The sequence below is a fragment of the Erpetoichthys calabaricus genome, chromosome 5 (genome assembly GCF_900747795.2).
Source record: "Erpetoichthys calabaricus chromosome 5, fErpCal1.3, whole genome shotgun sequence".
In the NCBI taxonomy this organism is placed as follows: Eukaryota; Metazoa; Chordata; class Cladistia; order Polypteriformes; family Polypteridae; genus Erpetoichthys; species Erpetoichthys calabaricus.
This window is the reverse complement of record NC_041398.2, coordinates 24,798,898-24,825,050: the sequence shown is the minus strand read 5'-3', so window position 1 is coordinate 24,825,050 and position 26,153 is coordinate 24,798,898. Positions and strand designations below refer to the sequence as shown.

General features: G+C 39.0%; 1 protein-coding gene across 3 annotated transcripts; it reads left to right on the top strand.

Annotated features, from left to right (window-relative positions):
- Positions 1-1,617: 1,617 nt before the first annotated feature.
- Positions 1,618-25,771, top strand: LOC114643579 (CD209 antigen-like). Of its 3 annotated transcripts, XM_028792143.2 has the most exons (6): positions 1,629-1,767; positions 4,459-4,569; positions 7,300-7,557; positions 9,133-9,284; positions 19,058-19,182; positions 24,579-25,770. In XM_028792143.2, exons 1-6 carry the CDS (start codon positions 1,671-1,673, stop codon positions 24,724-24,726), a joined length of 891 nt encoding a protein of 296 aa, XP_028647976.1. In that variant the 5' UTR covers positions 1,629-1,670; the 3' UTR covers positions 24,727-25,770. The 3 variants fall into 3 exon arrangements, with proteins under 3 accessions (XP_051783562.1, XP_028647976.1, XP_028647977.1); XM_051927602.1 differs by lacking the exon at positions 19,058-19,182 and having other exon boundaries at positions 1,618-1,767; positions 24,579-25,771; XM_028792144.2 differs by lacking the exon at positions 4,459-4,569 and having other exon boundaries at positions 1,635-1,767; positions 24,579-25,771.
- The last annotated feature ends 382 nt before the right edge of the window (positions 25,772-26,153 follow it).

Here is a 26,153-nt window from a genome sequence, read left to right as displayed (position 1 = left end):
TGTGAGTGGTTACAAATGATGCCAATAGTCAGTGACCATCCACTTCACATTTTATTTTGTCTTGTCAGATTAAATTCTTTTTAAAATACATTGGATTTTTGATATTACATCTCAAGGTAAAGCAGGTTCAGAAAATGGATGGATGGATATTTCATCTTTCTTTTAAACATTAGAGAATAATCTTTAATTACACACACTAATATATTAAAAATATAACATTTGTGCCTTAAAATTGCCTTTGTTTTAATACCATAAGTAAATTAGTTTTGTGGTGTTAGACCTGTTTTATTGTATTAAAAAAAGATCAGCCTCGGCACAGACAGACACGGACGCCAAATATTCAAAACATGCACACTAAATTGTGCAACACACAACACCAACACAGTGCACAAATCACCACACTATACTCAGTTCTTTTCCTTCCTTCAGCCGCCTCCACTCCTCTCTCTCATGCTCCGTCCTCTTCTACCCGACTCCGGCCTCTTGAGTGGAGTGAGGCGGCCCCTTTTATCACACCCCGGATGTGCTCCAGGTGCTCTGTAATGGTCTTCCGGCAGCACTTCCTAGTTTGGCAACACTTTCTGGTGCTTCCAAAAATATATTTAAACACCCTCACCCCAAATTGTTTTAAAGTTTTGTTTTTTGTTTTCTATTTTAGTTTCACAAACCTGTATATAAATTGAAACTGAACTAGTGCTAATATGGCTGACTGTGTATCAGAGATTCATTTTTATGGAAGAATTCGTATTTTTATAACCAAGCAGCACTAAAACACCAGTGAATTTTTCACCAAACTCTAAGGTTTCTGTTATTTTTTTTATAAATTGCATTAAGAGAGACTTGTTTTGTTGGACCTGAGAGGTGGATGTTGTTCAAGTCTAAGTTTTACCTTTTCCTGTACCTAAAAGTTAGACTGGACCTCAAGTCATGATAAGTGCACATTCATGGGAGGGCACCTGGTGATCTTAGAAGGTGAAAAAGAGCAAGTATGCATGGTGGGTTTTAAACACAGTCAATAACACCAAACCATTGATGCCTAAGATAAATGATGGAGGCATAACATCTGAGTAAGTAGAAGGGACATCCCAGTTCTCCATCCATCCTGGTATGACTGCTGCCTGAGCAGTTTCAGGTAAAGACAGCACTGACACAAGATTTGTTTTATATCTAGAACTTCTTAATAAATCAATGTGGGACACAATGAAGGTGGACTTGGTTTGACAGATCAAGCAAGAAAAGGTGAATTTCTGTGGGTGATTTGTGTTATTATTTGAAATATTCTATTGAATATGGAATACACAATAATGGGTGGCAATTACTTTTGTCAGTTTCAAGTTATTTTAGAGACAATATTGGGTTCTTCTTTTTTCCTGGAGAAGTAAAACAAATTTGTCCATGTCCTGTAAGTAATCTGTTAGTATTTACCAGAGAACTCGTAACGTGGCTCTGAGCTTGCACTCAGTGAAGAACGCTATACAAAAACAAACTGACTTGAATTGGTTCTTCTCAGCCCTCACTTGCTTAATGATTTCTTCTTTTCTTTGCTGCACTGTCTTAGTGATGAAACCACAGCTTCCCTGACACAACTGATTTCCTTACGCAATTAAAGTTTTGTAAATCTTGGCTTCCTCTTTTTTTCTCTTTGTTTTTCTACGAAGCCAGCAACTGAGATGGAAAGCCTTTACAACTCTCAAGAAAAGTCCACAGAAATCCTCTACACCAAACCAGGAAATTATCATGGCAGAAAACCAACAGGACACGCCAAGGGTGAGTGTGGGGTGGCACTGGTCATATGCTATGGATTGCTTGTTGTTTATTCACCAGGGACACTGACTGTGAAATTAATTTTAAAAATCAGCAGAATGCCGTATTGTATGATAAACTGGCCATCATAGACCTAAACATAGGAGACTTTATATTTTCTGATTGTGTTATATTTCTTCTTCAGTTACAAATTTCTCATATGCTATCCAGAAAATGTTCTATTGTTTCTCTTATTTTAAGCAATACCAGCCAGATCTCTTTTTTGTAAAAATTCTAAAGTATCAAGTAGATATTCCTTTAAAAAATGTGCAGCCAGGTCATTTTCTGGGCTTGTTTATCCTACTCAGGGTCACACATAACCAATGCCTTTCCCAGAAGCATTAAGAGAAACCCTGGCCAGAATGAGTGGACCACACTGCACCTTTACAGAACTTCTCTGGACATATGATACTACAGCTAACCCCTGGACCATCTCCAAGTGCCTTCATTTAACTGTTTAAGTGTTGTGTTGTGTCATGTCATCACGTTAGCTAGAGCCCATCCCAGCCAGCATATACCTCAAGGCAGGAACAAACCCCAGGCAGGGTGGCAGTTCTTTACGAGGCAAACACATACAGACGCCACAGCTAGGGCCAATTTGGCGGCACCAATTCACTTAACCTGGATGACTTGGGATTATGGGAGGAGACCCACGCAGACACGGGGAGAACATGCAAACTCCATACAGGGAGGATCCAGGACAAGAACCCTGGTCTCCTTACTGCAAATCAGCAGAGCTACCACTTTGCCACTGTGCTGTCCTGTGTTTGATGTGTTTAACTTTGTGACTAAGTGAAGTCCCAAAAAAAGTGAACCACAGAAAAAAGTAGAGACCAGTAAAATGTTTTAAGAAAACTGAAATATGAGTGGTGGAAATAAGCTTCTGTAGAAGTGGGCTGAAAAAATAAGGGACAGCAAGGTGTAAGAAATTTAGCAATTTATTTGGACTTCCTCAGAACAAGGAACCAACGCAAAGTCATCTCAGCTGCCTGTTTACTCGGACTAATTAGTATATATTTTTTTGCATTTACACATCTGGCTGACACCCTTATCCAAGGTGACTTACAAAATTTATGATACAATTGGTTACATTTCTTTTTGGTTTTCCAAAAAACAGGCAGGTCAAGTGACTCGCTCGTGGTCACACAGTCTCAGTAGTGGGATTTGAGCACACAACCTCAGGGTTTGAAGTCCAAAGCTTTAACCATTACACCACTACCAATTAAAATACCATGTCGGCCAAGAATGCTCAGAACATTTCTATTAACAGAAATTGTTATTTTTTAAGGAGCAGAAACTGCAGTGGTGAAGTCCATCCATCCATTATCCAACTCGCTATATCCTAACTACAGTGTCACGGGGGTCTGCTGGAGCCAATCCCAGCCAATACAGGGCACAAAGCAGGAAATAAACCCAGGGCAGGGCACCAGCCCACCACAGGGCGCGCACCCACACCAGGGACAATTTAGGACCGCCAATGCACCTAACCTGCATGTCTTTGGACTGTGGGAGGAAACCGGAGCACCCGGAGGAAACCCACACAGACACAGGGAGAACATGCAAACTCCACACAGGGAGGACCTGGGACGCGAACCCAAGTCTCCTAACTGCAAGGCAGCAGTGCTACCCACTGCGCCAGTGGAAGTTCAAAATTTACAAGCACAATGTCAGCATCTAATATACAACAGGTTGGAAGATATACACGTGGCGTAACGTTCAGGTCAGGGACTTAGTTAACTGATATGAAAGTCAGAGCATTTTGAATTGTTCTAGTTATTAAATCAAAGAGACAATGGCCATATTTTTGTTTATTATTGCTTTGCATCATTGCGGCATATTAAAAAATAACAGTGTTAATTTATTATCATTAAATGTGTTAGAAGACTATATTAAACACATGCTTTTTAAGAGAACTTAATAATGTCATGTAGTTAAGTACTGAGCTCAGATAAACTTTTCATATTTTCATAGACAGCAGAGTCCAACTCAAAAATCTAAAAACAGCATTGATGGGTGTACTTTGTTAGCTATTGGCTGTGGAGGGTCTGTGACTAGTGGTAGTTCAAATTACTTAAAATAAATAACATTTCTGAAAGTTGTATTCAATGTTGAGTTACAATTTCTGTTGAAATCTCTGACCATGACGGACAGCGCGTGTGGAACTTTGCTTATAAATACTACTGCCAAGGAAATACCAAATTATTATAATGTGCAGATAATGCAGCCATTAGGATTGTTTTTAGTGTTGTGTAAAGGCTGAGGACATATCTGTTCACTCTTTGCTTACAAAAATTCTTTTTCTCTTGCCTTAGTTTCTTAGTTTTGAAAGGATATTTAAAGATTTTTTTCTACAGTAATTTTAATAATTTCTAACACAATACTGCTCTCTATACAGAACAGGAAGCGTTTCATCATTACTGGTATCTGCACCTTCAAAAATTGGTTGTAGAAAAAATGATGACAAGAAAGTTTTTTTTTAATTATACAATCTAGAAAGCTAATCAGTTCAGATACTGCCAATGTTTTGTTTCATTCCCTACTTCAAAACTGTAAATCTAACAAATTGTAAATGACAAACTCTAAGCAGAGAGGAGGGGAGTGAGTAGGCTCACATCAGTTCCTAGGCTGACCTCACCCTCTTTTTTTCTTTTCCAGCTGTGGCACCATCGCCTAACACTGTGAATCACAAAGCTTGTCTGCTCAAGCTGTTGCTGGTGTTCCTGTGTTCTTTGGTTGTGTCCATTTTCATCATTTTGTCAGTATTCTGTAAGCATCTTCAGAATCAATAAATGCTTCTCTTATATAAAGTGTGGGTGCAGACTTTAGAGGGTGTCTTGCACCTCAAACCCCAAACACAATTGACACAGATATAAGTTCTACTTAAAATACATTTTTATTTGACACAGAACCTTCTTCATATGTGAAAACACCACATAAAGTTTTTGCAGACACAACAATCATAAACCAGAATGCTGTACTTCTTCTATTCCTTCCTCCTCTCCAGGCAAGTGTTGTCCTCCTCCATTCCTGCCTTTTAAAAACTGGACCCAGGAGTACTTGTAACATGACAGGGTTGTATCTGTGAAGCGCTTCAAGGTCAGGCAGATGCTCTACATGGTGGGGAGCCTTCCTCCAGTGGTGCCCAAGGACCCCCATAAGGTTATCCATCAATACTACAATTCACATGAATCTCTGCAGGTGTACAAATGGCAGCATTACCATCCAGTGCACTAAGGGAACACATGGTTCTGGGTGGCAGTATTCCACTGTCCATTCATTGTATTTATTTCCAGGGATGAGTTCTCAGTTGAACTGAAGTGAATATGGAGAATCTTCTGGTCTTAAGTCCTTCTGGCAGGAAGAGGCAGGTCCATGTGGATGGACACCAGAAGTGACATCAGTGGTATTATAGCCATCAATCGTCTGGTCTGCAAAGGAAGGAAGAGAAAAGGCATTAGGATACAGAGCCTACCCCTGGAGCGGTGGGGAATTATAATCACCAGAGCTCTTAAGCTGTCCTGCTCACATGATTGACAATATATACTCAAATAATATATATAATAAAATGAGTCAAAGCAAATAAATGGGGAAGCCACATTTAATGTCCTGAATATCTTTAGCGCATTAATAAAAAAATGAATGCCATCATGCCAGGCTCAATTACTTTGACAGGAGCTTTGTTGTTGCTGGCTGCTAGTTATATATAAAACCAGCAAAGCAGGGTAGGGCTTAGAGTGCATGGCAGGAAGTGACTTCAGATCTTCATGTCTTCATGTGACTTCTCCTCCATTCTAGATAAGGAAATAGATGTATGGTTAGTGGTTGCCCTCAATCTTCCTTCCATATTTCCTTTGTTCTGCTACCATGAGTCACTCCAGAGGGTTGCGTGAGTGACTATATATGTCCACCCATCTGTCACAAATGTCATTCGCAGAATCCATTATCACACTGCAGTTTATTATAAACAAAAAAATGCTACAATACAGTAACATACTGTAATTTAAAAGCATGAAATACGAACATATAATTGACCAACACTTTGAGGAACTTTAAAAAGACAAGATATCAATATAGAGAGTACTGAACTGTGGCACTGATAGGTAGTCTGTAATTGGGTATATTACTGTTGTACAGTATGTGGTCATAACCAGTTTATACAGATGCGGATTAAACATGTTGGTCAAATTTTCATGAGAAATTCAATTAAAAATACCTTCAATCTGTGTAGCAACATGAAAAAAAACTTAAAATTTAATAGGCTATTCAAATTCTCTTCAAGGTCATTGTCCATTATCCATATATTTATATTGTAATGTGTGGAACGAGCCCCAGACACAGACAGAGGGACATCGTGTTTGCACCCAACACACGTTTATTTACAATATTTACAATTATTTAAGTTGCACAAACCCCAGTGCCACAGCACCAATCACCCCAGACCAGGCCAAAACCACAGTATGCCTTTCTTCAGACCGGCTCCTTCTCTCTCTCCTCAGACCTTGTCCTCTTCCACCTGACTCTAGCCCTACCATGAAGGGAGGCGGCCCCTTTTAAATGCACCCAGATGTGCTCCAGGTGCTGCCCGGCAATCTTCTACTGGCACTCCCCAGTGTGGCGGAAGTGCCAGCTGCGTACCCGGAAGTATTCCGGGTGTCCCCACTTCTCTTCCCCCCAGCACTTCTGGGTGTGGCGAAAGTGCTGATATCCAGGGCTCTCCAGGCATGGGGGTGCCCCCTGGAGGTGATCACGGGCCCCTATAGGGTTGAGCTTCCCAGCTTCGTACCCGTGGCCACCAAAGGAACCAGGTCGCCCCCTTGTGGCCTTGAGGAGGCACAAGCCCTCCTCCGGTATTCCTGGGCGTCCCGGCTACCCAGCCGGGTGCCACAAATGGTACAGACAAGTTACATCAGCCATGGATGAGTCACCCAAGTATGAGATGGCATTACATCACCAGTGGCAGGGGCGCCTATGTAAACAGCCAACCTGCAAAATTGCATGCTTTACAAACAAGTGCAGCCAAAGGTGAGCAGTCCATTAAAGGATAGAAAGCCACCTCAAAGAGCCACGTAAAGAGTAAAGAATCCATCCACTGGGGTGCTGGTGCCGATGCTATAATACGTGCTGCCAGTGTTTTTATAGGTTTTCCTCTAAGCACCCACATTTTCCTTCTACATCGCCAAAAATGGTGTTCTTAGGTTTATTCTTGATTCCAAATTGTCTTTGTATGAAAGGGAGTATGGGAATGTGTGAAAGTGTGCCTTGTGATGGACTGGCACCCTGTTCAGGGCTGCTTATTGTGTAAAAGACTTTCAATCCCGACCCACAAACCTGGACTGAGTTAAGCAGTTTTGAAAATTTTATGTTAAGTTACCAAGTGATGGTATTCATATTATAGCATGTTTAAGATTAAGCAAGGAATTCTCTATGAGGATAACTTCTCCCACACTCTTAGCTGATTCAACTCATGTTCTTGTCTGTATTTTTTTTTAACCACAGACCTTGGTGGCATGAAAGAAAAAGAGAGGAATGACACACCTTCTGATAATGTCACTGCCATCATTCAAGAGTATACTCAACTAACAACATCATTTAGCGGTCTGAACAGTGATTGCAGTGTCTTATTCAAGGATGGGCTCAGACTAAAAAAGAGCATTGAAAAAATATCGGACCTTTATTCAGATCTGACTTGGAAATATTATTCACTCTATTCAGCTAGAGACAAACACTGTCCTATTTTTAATCCATCTACTCAGGGTAAGTCAGCTGAAGCTAAATCAATTTCTTTCTTGCTACTCCTTACTAATTACCAAATTACCATCTAGTATTAATGAATCAACTCACTGCTGTAAAGCTGGATCTAGCCAGGCATTGTTAAATCTGCGCTATACTCATTTAAAGCACTCCTTTATTAGCCCCATGTCTTTACATGCCTTTCATAGAGATTCTCAGTCTTAGTCTTCATTTACATAAGCTTAATTAGCATGGAAAGTCACAGTGTGCTCCTGTGTTCACTAATCATGTAGTGTGACATTCCCAGAGACTCATTCAGACAAGTCTGTGACTAACCTCAGAAAAATTAAACAGAGCTGATTTTGTTTTAAGTTGTAGGGATGGGTTCATGTGTTTGCAAGAGCTGATACTGTCACAGAAAAAAACTTTCTCTGTCTTCAAAGAAGGCAATTACGAAATCCAAATGAGAATGCAGAACAATTCCTTATCTGCACAGAGTTATGCACAATTGACTCAGTCCATTGAGTGAGCCCTGAATTAAACAATTCATCTGCTTTTATACTTTTTCTGATTACATCACCTCATCTAATACATCACGTTATCTGATTCTTAATATGCAGAACTTCACTACCTCTTCCATTCAACTAATGCCACCAGTAATTTCTGACCTCTGTTATTCTGAACACTGCTTTGTTAAGAGGAGTGTCTAGCTGATTTTCCTATTGATCTTAGGACCACTTCATAGGAGAGGTGTGTGGGCTTTGCCATCAGTTTATCCCTACTTTCTGAAGTGGTGTTTGTCACTCATTTACCTCATTGTAACCTTAGAAAATTATGTTGGTAGCTTCTCGACCTCACATGCTTAAGCTTTAACTTACATTTAGTTAATCCTTGAGTTACATTCAATCCTTTTCCTTATGTTTAATAATTTATTCTGTTGTAGCTTCATATATACTGTATACTTTGTCATGTACAACTTGTCATCCCCCTGCAATTACTAGTTATGTAATATGACATCCTAAAGGTGACAAGATCCAGAAACTGCAGGTCTGATAGTGTGATGCCCTTCCCAAATAGAACTCGTTTAATGTGCTGCTGGTTTTTAGAAGAAACCATAAACTCTGATCTAAATAAAAGATCTGACTAGAGTGTGACTTGGCACAGCTTCCACTTAATTCACTATTATTATTATTATTAGACCAGTGTTTGGATATGTTTGTTTTTACCCAGTAGAGAGTTTCACTGCCCTCCCTGAGCTCACATGGGTGTTCTCTGAACACTTAATTCTCGCCACATCCCAAATTGGCGCAGCTCTAGTTTGTTTGTGTTTTTAAAGTGACCTGGTATGAACAGTTTTGGGTGTGTGCAGTAATGTATACAATTTCTATGTTCAAAAAATAAATGAATGTTCAGATGTTTGTCATATTGGTTTCCCTTTCAAATCAACCTGAAAAACATCTTAATATAACCTCCTAGTTATTTTTTCCCAATGGATATAGAGGAGTATGTATTCAGTCAGAAGTTGACTGATGGTGGCACAGATATTAAGGCCTGCAAGTAATTCTTCTTCTGTATCTGTTTCTTTCTGTCTTTATACAGAAAGGACCTGTTATGTTTGTCCAGAAAAATGGCATCTATTCAACGATAGGTGCTACTTATTCACAAGCAGAATTCGTGATTGGTACTCCAGTCGAGATTACTGCGTATCAATAGGAAGTCAGCTGGTGATTATAGAGAGTGAAGAGGAGCAGGTAAGCCCTTCATTTTTGGGCACTTTGGAAAAGAGAAAATGATCTACAACATTTAAGAAATAAATACAGGTACATCGTTCAATATACCCCTTATGTACTTCAGCCCAGTACATGAGGAGATACTCTAGAAAACATAACTATTTCTATATTTCTAGAAGTCACTATCACTGGTGACCTGAAGTGGACACATTTCAGCTATCATAAAGAAGGCTTACCAACACCTTTCTTCCTTAGACATATGAAGAAAGCCTGAACGTGTCCATCTGTGGTTTACATATGCATAGTTGGGACCATACTCACTTGATATTTCACATCATGGTAGAAAACATCCCAGGGCCACAGTTTGCTAAAGTGCATGATGGAGATGGCCCAGAATATCACTAACACCCACCTCCCATTTGTTCAGGCCAAGTATAATTCCTTCTGCTTACAAAAGACAAATAGTATTATTAAAAACCTCAGCAATCTAATGTAGTCACTTTTCTTTCTCCTCCTTTCTGGCAAACAGTATAAGACCATTAGCATTCATACCACTAGTTGGAGGGACTATTATAATTGCCAGGCTATACCCCGTCAGACTGATAATAGAGTGTTTCTTGTATCATCTAATGTTACATTTACTGTACACTAATCAATCACAACATTAAAACCACTGACATGTGAAGTGCATAACATTGATTATCTCATTACAATGGCGCTTGTCAAGGGGTGGGATAGATTAGGCATCAAGTGAATAGTCTGTTCTTAAAGGTGATGTGATGGAAGCAGGAGAAACTGGCAAGCATAAGGATCTGACTGACTTTGACTATGGCTAAATTGTGATGGCTTGACCACTGGGTTAGAGCTTCTCCAAAATGGCAGGCCTTGATGGGTGTTCCTGGTATTCAGTGGTTAATCTATCAAAAGTGTTCTAAGGAAGGACCATCATTGAACCAGCAACAGGGTCATGGGTGTGCAAGGCTCACTGAAGTGCATGGAGAGCAAAGGCTGGCCTGTCTGGTCATATCTCAAAGAAGCGCTACTATAGCACAAACTGCAGAAAAACCTAATGCTGGCAATGATAGAAATGTGTCAGAACACACTTTGCCTTGCAGCTTGCTGTGTATGGGCCTCCATAGCTACTGACCGGTCAGAGTGCCTATGCTGGCCTTGTCCACTGCTGAAAGCACCTACAATGGACCAGTGAGTGACAGAGCTGGACCTTGGAGCAATGGAAGAAGGTGGCCTGGTCTGAAAAAGCACATTTTCTTTGAGATCATGTAGATGGCCGGAATTGTGTGCATTGTTTACCTGGGGAAGATATGGTAGAAGGATGCATTATGGGAAGGAGACAAGCCAGCAGAGACAGCGTGATGCTCTACGCAATATACTACTGGAAATCCTTGAGTCCTGGCATTCATGTGGATGTTCCTTTGACATGTACCACTTCCCTACTTACCTAAAGATTGTTGCAGACAACATACACCCCTTCATGGCAACAGTATTCCCTGATGGCAGCAGCCTCTTTAATCAGGATAATGTGCCCTGCCACACTGTTAAAATTGTTCAAGAATAGTTTGAGGAACGTGACAAAGAGTTCAAGGTGTGGACTTGGAGTCCAAATTCCCCAGATCTCAATCCAATCGAGCATCTGTGGGACGTGTTGGACAAATAATTTTGATTCATGGAGGAACAACCTTGCAAGTTAGAGGAGTTAAAGGATCTGCTGTTAAAATATTGGTACCAGATACCACAAGGCAACTTCAGAGGTCTTTTCAATGTGTCAGAGGTATTTTGGCAGCACAAGGGGAACCCACACAATATTAAGCAGGTAGTTTAAATGCTGTGGCTGATCAGTATATACTGTTGCATTGTTTGTTGTTCATATTTGACTATTTCACTATCCTGTGGTAGACACGTAAGTACTGCATGAATTCTATTGTACTTGTACACATGACAGTATATTTAAATTTGAAATGAGAAAAAATGCTGATTTGCAAGTTTATGTGACCAAAGGATGTTCTGTGGACACTTCATGGTTGTGTTTATATGTGTGTGAATATTTCCTGCAAAGAGCTGGAATGCTATCCTTTGTTGTTGTTTTTTGCTTTGCACCTAACGCTGCTTTAATGCTTCAATGTAAAATAAATTATACAGAATTAACTCGTAAGGATGGCTAGAAACTGCGGTGGGTTGGCACCCTGCCCAGGATTGGTTCCTGCCTGAATCACAAATTAAAGAGAAAGAAAGTATGCTCTCACCTAACAGGCTTAAACGCTAAAATAGTATTTTTACAGGAGACCCACTTACTAACCAAGGATCAGTTCAGACTACAAAAAGACTGGACTGGAGAAACGTTCCATTCTAGCTTTATAAAGAAAACTAGAGGGGTGGGAATTCTCATACACAGAACAGTTCCATTTGTAGCATCAGATGTAGTATCGGACCCTGAAGGGAGATATGTGATGGTCATGGGCAACGTATATAACAGTAAAATGATTTTGATAAATGTTTATGCACCCAATGTTGATGATAAGGAATTCATGCAAAATCTATTTGCATCCATTCCCAATGTGAACACTCATAAAATTATAATGGCTGGGGACTTTAATTGTGTTTTAAATCCACTCTTAGATAGGACTCCTGTGACAGGGGAGACGACATCTAATACTGCAAAGATAATTACACAGTTTTTAAATGATCACAACTTATAAGACCCCTGGAGGTTTCTTAACCCAAACTCAAAAACATATTCATTCTACTCACCAGTGCATTATAGCTACTCAAGAATTGATTATTTTTTTATAGATAATAATTTCTTGCCTACAGTTAAATCATGCAAATATGACACAATTGTTATCTCTGACCATGCCCCTCTAGTCTTGGAGCTAAAATCATTAAGCCCCTCACACTCACCTCGTAGATGGCGTCTTAACCCTCTTTTATTGGCAGACGAGAACTGCACAGAATTTATATCCAAACAAATCAGTTTCTTCCTAGAGACAAACACGTCCACAGAGGTTTCTGCAGGAGCACTCTGGGAAACTCTAAAGGCCTTCTTAAGAGGCCAGATTATTTCATATCTTTCCCACAGAAATAAATTAGAAACCAAGAAAGTGTCAGAGCTAAGAAGCGAAATTACTAGAATAGATGAAGAACAAGCCAGGCGTCCAAGTGAAGTTCTCCACAGGAAAAGGCAGGCCCTGCATACAGAACTTAACATCTTAACAACTAAAGAAACTGAACAACTTATTTATAAGTCTAGACAGCATTACTATGAACACGGAGAAAAAGCTAATAAGCTTTTAGCTCAACAAATTAACAAACAAGAAGTTCACAATGCAATACCAGTAATCACCAACAAGAATGGAGAAGAAATTATTGACCATAAAAATATAATGCACACATTTAGAGATTATTATAAGTCTTTATATTCTACTGAGCCCAAAGAAGACAACACACAATCTAATGCATTTCTGGATACATCACAGATACCACAAATAGATGCTTTAAGTGCTGAGGAACTGGATAAACCTCTAACGCTAACAGAATTACTAGACGCTATAAAGTCACTACAAAGCGGGAAATCATCAGGCCCTGACGGTTACCCCGTAGAATTTTATAAGAAATTCTCCACTCAGCTAGCTCCCCTCTTATTGGCAACATTTACAGAAGCTAGAGACAACCAAATACTACCTCAAACATTTCGACAAGCATTAATCACCGTCTTTCCTAAACAAAATAAGGACTTGTTACAATGTGCATCATACAGACCAATTTCACTCCTGAATAATGATGTTAAGATACTGTCAAAAATCCTAGCTAGAAGGATGGAGAAAGTGCTGCCCTCGGTAATATCACAGGATCAAACTGGATTTATTAAAGGCCGACACCTATCTTCAAATCTCCGACGCTTGTTTAATGTTATATATTCACCAGCAAAATCAAACACCCCAGAGATATTACTATCATTAGACGCAGAAAAAGCATTTGATATGATTGAATGGAACTACCTTTTCACTGCATTGGAGAAATTTGGGTTTGGCCCGAATATTTGTACCAATCCAGAAGCTTCAGTTTGTATTAATAACATTTGCTCAGACTACTTTAAACTAGAACATGGTACCAGGCAAGGATGTCCCTTGTCGCCACTGTTGTTTGCAATCGCTATTGAACCACTGGCGGTTCACTGCCGAAATTCTTATCAGATAAAGGGGATTATCAGAGAAGGACTGGAATAGAAAATTTCTCTATATGCAGATGATATGGTCTTATATATATCAGACCCAGAAAACACTGTCCCTGCTGTTTTAACAGCACTAACAGAATTTCAAAAGATATCTGGTCTTAGAATTAATCTGAATAAAAGTATACTCTTTCCAATGAATTCACAAGCATATAATATTAGATTAGACACCTTACCTTTTACCATAGCAGATCAGTTTAAATACCTAGGGGTAAATATCACAAGTAAACATAAAGCTCTTTATCAACAAAATTTTGGCGTCTGTATGGAAAAAATTAAGCAAGACTTGCATAGATGATCAACCCGTCATCTCACTCTAGCCGGAAGAATTAATATTGTTAAGATGAATATCCTTCCTAAACTTCTCTTTTTATTTCAAAACATTCCAATATATATCAATAAATCATTTTTTAAACAGTTAGATTCAACAATAACCTCATTCATTTGGATCTCAAAACACCCATGTATCCGAAGAGTGACCCTACAATGACCTCAGGCAGAAAGTGGCATGGCTTTACCTAATTTTCAGTTTTATTACTGGGCAGCAAACATACAAGCCATATAAACCTGGACACAAATAAATGAACATACACAGGCTTGGTCCGCAATAGAAAAAATCCTGTAGTACTTCTTTATATTCCCTGCTCTGCTCTCCAATAAATGCAAGTTATCGCAAATATACTAATAACCCAATTGTCCTTTACTCACTCAGAATATGGAACCAAATTAGAAAGCATTTTAAGAGGGAAAATCTTTTATCTGTGACACCTCTGCAAGAGAACCACCTCTTTCAACCTTCGCAAGTATATCCAGTTTTTAATACCTGGAAAAGTTTTGGGATTAAAATGCTCAGAGATCTTTATATAGACAACATATTTACATCTTTTGAACAATTACGTTCAAAATTCAACCTCCCAGCTACACATTTCTTTTACTATCTTCAAATTAGAAATTTTGTTAAACAGAAATTGCCCGATTTCCCCCACATCGCACCCTCCACAATGCTGGAAAAAATACTGCTCAATTTCGAGGAATTAAACACTATTTACGCAATATATAAAATCTTATTAGAGTCCCTACCTTTCAAAGATCCAAGAGGACATTGGGAAGAAGATCTCTTAATTAATATATCAGAAAAGGAGTGGAAGGTAGCAAAGCAGAGAATTCACTCGAGTTCTATATGCGCAAAGCATAGAATTATTCAACTAAAAATTATATATCGAGCTCATCTGTCTCGCTTAAAACTGTCCAAAATGTTTCCAGGGCAGGATCCAACCTGCGAGCGCTGCAACCAAGCTCCTGCCTCACTGGGTCACATGTTTTGGGCCTGCACTAAACTAACATCATTTTGGACAAAAATTTTTAAGTGCCTCTCAGACAGCCTTAGTATCACAATCCCTCCTAACCCATTAACAGCTGTGTTCGGTGTTCTTCCAGATGGACTTGAATTGGAGAAAGACAAGCAAACTGTGATTGCATTCACTACACTTTTGGCACGCAAACTTATTTTGTTAAATTGGAAGAATCCTAATTCTCCTCTTATAAGTCAGTGGGAAACCGATGTTTTATATTATTTGAAATTGGAAAAAATCAAATTCTCAGTTAGAGGATCTGTACAAAATTTTTTCAAAACCTGGCAGGATTTAATCAATATTATTTTAGAATAAGAGAAATAACTATTATCACATTTAACTCCCTTCTCCATCTCTTATTTACATATATATTTACTTCTCCCTTTCCTTTTGTTTAATGTTGCCTTATTAAAAAGCCTTAAGCAATTTTCCTTTAGCTAAGCTCTCCTTCTCAGGGGTGGGGTTTGATTTGTCTTCAATTTTGTTGGGTTATAAATTGATCTGTTTGTATGGAATGATTACAATGAAAATTAATAAAATAAAAATATAAAAAAAAAAAAAGGATTGGTTCCTGCCTTGTTCCCTGTGTTGGCTGGGATTGGCTCCAGCAGACCCCCGTGACCCTGTGTTCGGATTCAGCGGGTTGGATAATGGATGGATGGATGGATGGCTAGAAATGTTTGCATAATTTAATATTTGCTATTTTTGGAGCTGAAGAAAAGCAATAGCATAAACAGCAACAAACCACATTGTGGTTAACTCTGCTTCTAAAAATGATCCTGCATGATAAATCTTGGTTAGAAAATTTAATTTTGTGGTGTGCATACACTAATATATGGTTAAAATAACCTTATTTTTTTTACATGCAAAAGATGATTTGGCTGAGGATGTAGTATAAAAATTACCTAATCTTTAGTCTCCCCAAACACCAAAAACCATCTCTTACCTTACTGATAATGTTGTCATTTTCAAATTAAGTAGTTTGAGTACTGTCATCTTATAGCTTCTGGCTGAGGTTAAGGGCAGGACATCGGGAAGAAGCTTTGAACTACCTAATGGCAGCTGGCAGAACAGATCCTCACAGGTGATTCTTATTACACCATGGAGGTATGAGTCTGTAGCTAAAAGTTGTCCAAAAAACACCAGAGATGTTCATGATGGCATCCACTTTTCTGTTTTCCACAACAGCCTCCAAAGTGTCCAAAGTCAGTCCTGTGACACTATTCAGGTGTTTTTGCATCGCCTGAACTGAAATTACTTCTCCAGGAGACCATAGCATAGACCAACACAATGGCAACAACGGACTTATAAAACATTTTCAGTTGCTTGCTGCATATTTTAAAAGACCTGAGTCCCCTCAGAAAGTACCATCTGCTCTAGCCCTTCTTATACAGCACCATTGTGTTGTCAGGCCAGTCCGTTTTGCTCTTATTACAGATCACCAGGTGCTTATAGCTCTTTTAATACTCACACTTCCTCCCCTTGGATGGTGACTGGTCTCAGGGGCTCCTTGACATGACAGAAGCCCACCACCAACTCTTTTGTCCAGTTGATATTGAGCTGCAGGTTGTTCTTCCTGAACCATTAGACAAAGTCCTCCACCAGCCTCCTGTACTCTGACTCATCTCAGTTATCAAAACAGCCTATAATGGAAGAGTCATCTAAAACTTCTTTAGATAGCAAAAACTGGTATTATACTGGAAGTCTGTTGTAGAGTCAGGACAGTTCTTTGAGGTGCCACAGTATTACACACCACCATGACTGAAACACACCATTTGAGCCTCACAAACTATTGTTTATTGGTCAGGTAATCAAGGATATTTTGTGGGAATCAAAATACATAGTCCTTAGTTTGTTCTTTAGTCTGTGTAAGGAAGGTGATGTTAAAGGCCCAGAAAAAATCAAAGACCATGTTTCCAACTGTGTGCCGGCTTTGTCCAGGTGGGAGTAGGCTCTGTGAAGCATATAAATCAAAGCATCTGTCACACTTATATATGCCTGGTGGGCAAACTACAGATGGTCAAGATGGTCTTTAACCCGAGGTTGGAGTCTTGCAGAACCAGACTCTCAAGGGTCTTCCAGGTGCTCTTCACTTCGCTTAATGTGTAAAGTGAAAGCAACTGGTCTAAAGTTCTCGGGGTGTGCTAGAGTGTCCCTGGCTTGACACTTGGACTATACAAGATGCTTTCCGCAGCAATGGAATCTTCACAAACTATGGGAAAGGGAGAAGAGGTACTGAAAGACCATGCAAAGCTGGCTGGGCATGTATTTTCATCACCCTTGGTGTAGCGACCCCGGGCTGAATGATGGTCAACTCTCAGACTGATGGTTTATGAATGTTTATTATTGTTTCCGTGACCTTGTTTCATAAACACACTGTAAGAGCTATAAAAGGAAAAGTACAAAATAAAAAGCATGTAAATAACTTAACATAAACATTCGTAACCTTTGTTTTACATATAACAGAGAAATTAATACCTTGTTCACTTTTCAGCTAGGTGCTTGTTTGTTAACCCCATATGTCGCCATTTTCCTTTCCTATTCCCGGCAAAACTGCACAATTAATTATACAAACAAAAGACACCCAATAACTTGTCAAAATAAAAGTCACGCAAACGCTTTGATTCAAGCCCTGCTGAAGCATCATGTGTCCTTTACACTTGGGCTGATTCCATCAGGCCCAGCAACTTTGTCCATGCCAAAGATCCCCAGCTCTCTCCTCACCTGGTCAACACATGCATCGCCATTGGAGGGGTGGTACAAGGGTCGTGAAGGAAGGAACAGAGGTTGTCACATAAAAAATAAGTGTTATAACATAACCCCATGGCTCAATGTACATCTGTGCCTTTGTCTGATTAAATCTATTTAACCTGTCATCAGTTAAATTTGTATTTTTTCATGCTTTATGACTAAAACTTGCACAAATCTATGACAAAGCCAAGAAAATAAGCCATGGGCAGATCCTGGCCAAAACATGACACCAGTCCACTACCATCTACTGCACTATATGGTAACTCAAGGCACATATTTGTGACATACTGTGGAAATATTTTTTTCTTATTGTTAAGCAACTGTCATTTGTGCCCTCATGTTCTAGTTGAAATTAAATTTTTAATACAACTATTGGCATCTAATTTTCTTCATAGTGTCTTTCACTTCTGCCATATCAGCTCTTAATGTTAATTTGCCTAAACTGAAAATCTTCGTCAGTCTCTCCACATACCTCATAACATCCCACAGTACTAGAAAAAGCCTAGTTGCTATCCAGTGAATTTAACCTGCAGATTTATGTATGTAGTATGGAGAGCAAAGTACCATATGGTATCCTCGAGGCGGGCTCACTTGTGCATTCTAAAGCCAACCTCCTTTGATTTGAACTTGTCTCAGCCAGAATGGTTCTTGAGCCTCCACCACATCCAGGGAGACAAGGCCAAAATTACATATTAAAAATGTGACTTATGGTGAGAAGTTCAGTACCTGTCTGCCAAATTTCTAGTCAGTGACTTGGTAAAGAGAAGTGTATATTAAGAACAAGAAGACAGTTTGCTTTACAAATATAGAGGCTAATGGTGACACTCACATTTACAACTCATAGGTGGAATCACATTGATTTTTTGTACAGTTGTTTGCAGTGAGTAGGGAAAGGAAGTTGTGTGTCTGTGTGTTTTTAATCTGACGAAACTGTTGTATTGTTTATTTGAGATGTATCTTTGTCTAAACTGTTTTAAAAAATGCATACACAGCAGAACTCCAATTTAACATTTAGTAATTTCCAGCCTTTAGGTTTTTAGATGCTATTGTTAATTCATTTTACAATGATCCAAATTTGATATGAATGTGTTCAGATGTTTGTCCTTACCGTTCCTATAAATAAAAACAACAACAGAAGCGACCCAATAGACAGATGCTGGCTGCAACCCTACTTCACGTTGTTTCCAGTGCAGGATGCATGGAAATTCATCAGCTCCTGATGGCAAGGAAAGGAAAGAGTAAATGAAAGATTGTAGCTGTTATTTTGAGAGCTGGTCTTATCTGTGTGTAGAAAGCTGTATACACAAGAGAGGGGTCAGGCTGTTGGGTTCAAAATAAAGAGGGTGGATGCAAAACAGAGAACAGGCGATGCAGATGAATGATTTAGAACAATTGCAGATTATTGTTGTTTCTGATTGAGTTATGTGTTTGTATTCATTGTTTAGAAATTCTTGGAAGAGAAAGTGACAACATTAGGACATCATGTGGCCTATTGGATTGGCCTAAATGATCAAGTAACAGAGGGTGAATTTCGTTGGGTGGACAACACATTACTGGAAACAAAAATAAGGTAAAATAAAATTACATGAAAGTGTATTCTTGTCTGTTACTAAAAGCAAGAGGAGAAATTCTACTGGAAATTATTGATTCATGGAATGGCCTTAAAGTTCATCCATCCAATATCTGTGCCCACTTTGTCCATTTCAATGTCCTGGAAGTCTTTGTGCCAATAATGCATTACAGAACAAATACACTTTCACTCAACTTCATAAAGTAAGCCATTGAATCTACCAAATAAACTTTTAGCATCTAGGAGTTGGAGTATAGTGTGCAAATTGTTTCCAAATAGTTTTCATTAAGAATGACAGATTATGCAGAGAGGAACATTTCCTAAATCAAATAATATCAAAGACGGAGTCCTGCAGAAATTAGAATTGATGCTGCTGATCCTTTTAATTGAGATAAAGAGAGCATCACCATGATGCTCTGGTTATTGCAGTTGCCTCATAGATCTAGCATCCTGAATATGATTCCAACAACTGAAAGGGGTTCAAATTCAAAAGTTCCCTGAAGTTTGCACCTTCTCCCCATATCTGTGGTTAAATAGTCATAGTCAGTGCGGGAGTGTGTGTGCACTGGCTTTGGGAAATTCAACATGGTTAAACACAATGCACAGTGAGACAAAAAGAGGTACTCTTACACCTAAACTGTAATCCAGTGAGACAATGAATTTTTTATTTAGATTAGATAAGAAGAAACTGCTGTATGTACTTGTGTTTTTGAAGAGATCATACTTTTGCAGCCGTTTGTAAATTTTGAGTGCACTGATGACAATGTCCTCCCATTAGCCTCAAGTGCACTCCTGCTGGGGAATTTTAGTCCCTGTATCAGCTCTGATTTTTGGGTTGACACCCCCCCCCATTATAACCCCTCTCCCCAATACAATATACTGTGTAGTCTATATTTTAAGAGGGACCAACAGCAATGCACATGAAAAATTTAGTGAAAGTAGTGAACAAACAAACAGACAGTCAAATAAACAGACATCTAAATGGCTTACAGTTTAATTTATATAGATTTATAAATATTTCAGTTTTTGCTATAGGTTTAAATACATACCACCTGCACAGGGCCGCCACGCCCATATATATTGAATATAAAACAGAAAGAGAAAATAACAACACAGCTGACGGCAATGTGGCCGAAAAACATTGTGTTTCTTGTTAATCTGTAAGCTGTATTTACTAATGTCGCTAGAGTCGGAGCAGTAAGCTATATGTAGTAATATAACGTTCTGCCGTAATGAGAATATCATGGGCCTCCACTTGGTTTTCAAGTCACAGACACGCGCATATAGAAGCGAAGCTAGTGCAGGTGGGCGAGTCGTCTTACAAGTTAGTGTTTCACCTAGTTTTAATAAAGTATTAGTGTTAGCGCAATAGTCATAGTGAATATCTGGTTGGGTAAGGGACACAAGACATTCGCATACCCATTCTAAGCAAAATGAAAAGATTTCGAGTACACGAATCCGGTTATTCGAAACTAAAGAGAAAGGCGGCTCAGGAGGCTTTCATTGCGTCACAGGAAGGAGCAATCCTGAACTTTATCACCCAAGGGAAACCTAAAGATTGAGAATCCTCCGTCCAGAGTACTGCTGATACACGAAGTGAATCTGGCATTGATGACCATAATCAAGAACAAAAAAGTGCTGATATCCATGAGCAGAATGATACGGCAAATTTTGGCAAAAGTTAAACGTTTGTGTCATGAGCACAAGGCGGCTATGCAGTGTCCGCAACAGACATGGTCATCCGCCATGCATAAGATACCATTATGACATTGGCGGGCGAAGGGGCCACCGATTCGTTCTCTGCCCAGGGCCGCCACGAGCCTAGAGCCGCCCCAATACCATAAATACTCGTGTTTAAGTTCTCCTGCAGATGATTTTACCGTATAATTTCCGGTATTTTATAATGTCGATCGTATAAGTCGAATGTGGAAAACTCACGCTATTAGTCCAAGAGATTATGACATGCCACCTGAGCGAGTAACTATGGAGTCCCACTACCTTTTTTTTCTATGCATTGTACCTACGTGACCACACGGTAATACCCAAACTATTCCGAAGTGATGTTTGTACTGTTTTGTGTTTTTTGTATCTCACACCCTCATACACTTTTATCGTAAGAGCATCCCTTATCTACGATGGAGCGTTCGATCAGAAGAAAATATGAAGCTGGTTTTAAATTAAAAGTCATTGAAGTGGTGAAAGAAATTGGTAATTGTGCTGCTACAACAAAATTCAATGTGTCTGAGAAACTGATGCGAGATTGGAGGAGGCAAGAAGATGTAAAAAAAAAATTAAGTGTCGTATTTTTGAACGGGTGTATAAGTCGGGGTCTAATTTTATGATCGAGTTTTCGGGTTTCAAGACCCAACTTATACAGTTAGGTCCATAAATACTGTATTTGGACAGAGACAACTTTTTTCTAATTTTGGTTCTGTACATTACCACAATGAATTTTAAATGAAACAACTCAGATGCAGTTGAAGTGCAAGACTTTCAGCTTTAATTCAGTGGGGTGAACAAAACGATTGCATAAAAATTTGAGGCAACTAAAGCATTTTTTTAACACAATCCCTTCATTTCAGGGGCTCAAAAGTAATTGGACAATTGACTCAAAGGCTATTTCATGGGCAGGTGTGGGCAAGTCCGTTGTTATGTCATTATCAATTAAGCAGATAAAAGGCCTGGAGTTGATTTGAGGTGTGGTGCTTGCATGTGGAAGATTTTGCTGTGAACAGACAACATACGGTCAAAGGAGCTCTCCATGCAGGTGAAAGAAGCCATAAGCTGCGAAAACAGAAAAACCCATCCTAGAAATTGCTACAATATTACGAGTGGCAAAATCTACAGTTTGGTACATCCTGAGAAAGAAAGCAAGCACTGGTGAACTCAGCAACGCAAAAAGACCTGGACGTCCACAGAAGACAACAGTGGTGGATGATCGCAGAATCATTTCCATGGTGAAGAGAAACCCCTTCACAACAGGCAACCAACTGAACAACACTCTCCAGGGGGTAGGCATATCGATATCCAAGTCTACCATAAAGAGAAGACTGCATGAAAGTAAATACAGAGGGTGCACTGCAAGGTGCAAGCCACTCATAAGCCTCAAGAATAGAAAGGCTAGATTGGACTTTACTAAAGAACATCTAAAAAAGCCAGCACAGTTCTGGAAAAACATTCTTTGGACAGATGAAACCAAGATCAACCTCTACCAGAATGATGGCAAGAAAAAAGTATGGAGAAGGCATGGAACAGCTCATTATCCAAAGCATACGACATCATCTGTAAAACACGGTGGAGGCAGTGTGATGGCTTGGGCGTGCATGGCTGCCAGTGGCACTGGGACACTAGTGTTTATTGATGATGTGACACAGGACAGAAGCAGCCGAATGAATTCTGAGGTGTTCAGAGACATACTGTCTGCTGAAATCCAGCTAAATGCAGTCAAATTGATTGGGCGGCATTTCATGATACAGATGGACAATGACCCAAAACATACAGCCAAAGCAACCCAGGAGTTTATTAAAGCAAAGAAGTGGAAAATTCTTGAATGGCCAAGTCAGTCACCTGATCTTAACCCAACTGAGCATGCATTTCACTTGTTGAAGATTAAACATCAGAAAGAAAGGCCCACAAACAAACAGCAACTGAAAGCTGCTGCAGTAAAGGCCCGGCAGAGCATTCAAAAGGAGGAAACCCAGCATCTGGTGATGTCCAGGAGTTCAAGACTTCAGGCTGTCATTGCCAGCAAAGGGTTTTCAACCAAGTATTAGAAATGAACATTTTATTTCCAGTTATTTAATTTGTCCAATTACTTTTGAGCCCCTGAAATGAAGGGATTGTGTTAAAAAATACTTTAGTTGCCTCACATTTTTATGCAAGCATTTTGTTCACCCCACTGAGTTAAAGCTGAAAGTCTGCACTTCAACTGCATCGGAGTTGTTTCATTTAAAATTCATTGTGGTAATGTACAGAACCAAAATTAGAAAAAAGTTGTCTCTGTCCAAATATTTATGGACCTAACTGTACATGAGTATATACGGTAACTCTTTTGTTGTTTTCCTATTAATTAGCCTTTTTCTGTGTAGTTTGCTTCCTTTATTGTACTCTAAAAAATAGGAATTAAAGACAAGCAGAGCAGACACCAAGGCAAAGTACACTGAATGATAATCTGTAATAAACCAAGCAAAAAACATACAAATGCATACAAATACATACACACAAAATTATCTCCATTTAACATAAATACATACTTGGCATATTCTAATAAATATTTACTAAACTGAGCATTGTAATGTCTACATTTTACTCGAAACACAGAAACTGGGAACTAACAGCTTACTTAATTAAGCTAGGAGTCTGAAGAAAAGCAGAAATTGGTAGACACACAAACCCTGCAGCCCTAAGACTGAGTTACAGAACCAAAGTCCTGGATAGTACTAATCACAGAGCCTTAGTAGTAGTGACATTAAAATTCTTTTCACCTGCACTTAAATACAAAACTCACTAAAAAGGCTTTTTTTTTGGAAGTACAAAGGTGTTTCTTGTGTAGAAAACAATTAATTTTGCTCCTTTAAAGACTCATTCACACTTCTGTGTTTGTGTTTATCCAGCTGTGTAAAGCAGTGATTGAACACCTCATTAGTAAAATCAGCACAAGGGTCTTCATGCTTGATGAACAGTGGAACTCTGAGTTTCATTTCCATATCCAAAGCGTCTTTAAGGTTGTGATTTCCAAAACTTTCAACATAATTGGCAAAATAGGCATCGTCTTACCAGAACAAACACAACACATATTTGATGGTTCAAGAAAATGTGTAGTTGTGACGGTAAAGTCAGATGATTATTTTTTTAACTATAGATCTTCACTTAAATGTTTAATGACAGACACATGCAGAAATATTGCATTAAAATGCTTCCAGACAGGAAAAAAATGCCTTTCTCTTGGGTCAATGGCACAAGGTTCACCATATCTTTCACCTTTTTTTTTTGCAAAGATTTGCTGATTTACTTTATTGTTCATCACTACTTAGCAGTTATGTTAGTCAGCTAAATTTTTGCTAGAGGATCAGTCAGTAAAGAGGGCCTTCTGTGACAAACATTAAACTTATTTATTATTATTAGAGTTCAATTTTGTTAAAGTCAACGAATTTGAAACGTGTACTGTGAGAAACATCTCCAAACCTGTACCATTTTATCCTCCGAAAAATAAACATGATTTATGTTAGGCTGATCTCCAAAGTTTTGGCACCTATCGTAAGACTGGCTAGCAAGATGTCAAGGTACGTTTTGGGTGGTTTTAAAGGCAGGGAAAGCCTTTGTGCTTCCTAAAAGTGTCTTCTTTCTATAATCGTATTGATCACAAGACTAATGGCTTCTTCTCTTCTCTTTTACAGCTTTTGGGTTCAGCAGCCAAGCCATTACAAAGGACAGAGCTGTGTGTATCTAGGGTCTGACTTACGTTCACATGGCTGGTTTCATTCTGATTGTGGTGAAGTGAAAAGATGGATCTGTGAAGGTCCATGTACAAAATTTATTATCTAGCTTGGTTATTGTGATCAAGTATGCATGGAGACAGACATTCATGTACAACACACATTCAGCAGGTTTAATAATTTGCCTTTAGTACCTGACATTAAAGCAGTAAAACAGGATTGGGTTGATAAAGGGTGTTAACTATTTCTCAGATCTGAATAGTCTTACACTAAAATAAAAACTCAAAAAAAATGTGCATGACTTTTCACCCTTACAATCTAATTAGTATAACTTAAAAACACTGAAGGCAGTTTAACCTCCATTACACACGCAATAAAAGTCCAAGTCTCGGAGTCTAAGACATTTATTGGCTAAGCTCGGCTCTGTATTGAATGCAGGCATTATCAGACTGGTGGAGACGGTAGGTTTAAATAAAATCCTGCTTATCTTTTTATGGAAGCTAAAGATATACAATCCTTCCCATTTGAGTGAGTACCAAGATCTGATGGTCTTTTGGTGTTATCATTTAATTAAGTGTTTATTGTGTTTGCTTGTACAACTTTGCTATAGATGAGTTGGACTCCTTTTTAGATGTGATGTCAAATGAGAGTGAAATTTGGTTGCTTGGCGAAATTTTGATTGATTACTTCAGGCTTTATGAAAGTCAGTTTGATTTTTGATTTCTATATTGTTTTTTGATCACACATTTTCCGAGGCACAAATTAATGAATAGTTTATATATCATGAGTTTTGAATCAAGGCAAATGACAGAACTCGATGTACAATCTACGTAAGTGCCAAGACAACAAATAATCTGTATAAATAATACGAACTGGCATCTATTTATATGTTTTATTGTTTACAATACTATTGCCGTGAATCCATTTATTATGCAAATTTTCTGTATCCATTTTTTGACGATGGATATCCACACAAACCCACTAGGTGGTGCTATCTGCCCTTTAAAATTAAGCTTTATGATCTTTACCTCTCTGTGGTTTATTGATAAAAACCAGGGAAGCCACCACAGCAGCACTGAACCACAATACACTCATGTAGTATTTCCTCTTAATTTCTTCTAAGATGAGTTTTTGGTTATGTCTGTGCTTTGCCATTACCCTTTATTTTAATTTGTGATGTTTCTACCAAATAAATACTATGAAAGCTAAAATAGTTTTTAACTGAATCACAATTTGGATTTTGAGAGAGCAAAAAAGAAAAAAAAGGGTCTCTCTTTATGAAACAACTGAGTTTGTGTAGTCAAGTCAAATCAAGTTAGGGAGCTTGCATTGGTATAGTGCATTGCCATACCCACTACACGACGAAACAACTCGGGATCCCGGTTGGCAACCCCCCAGGCAGACACACGGTTCAGTCCCACCCTCCAGAAATGACCCTCTATCTGCCACAGCCACGTGTTATGTGGGCGACCCCTTGGCCTGGTCCAGCCACTTGGGTCCCCAACAATGAGGATCCTATGACCTGGATCGCCCTTG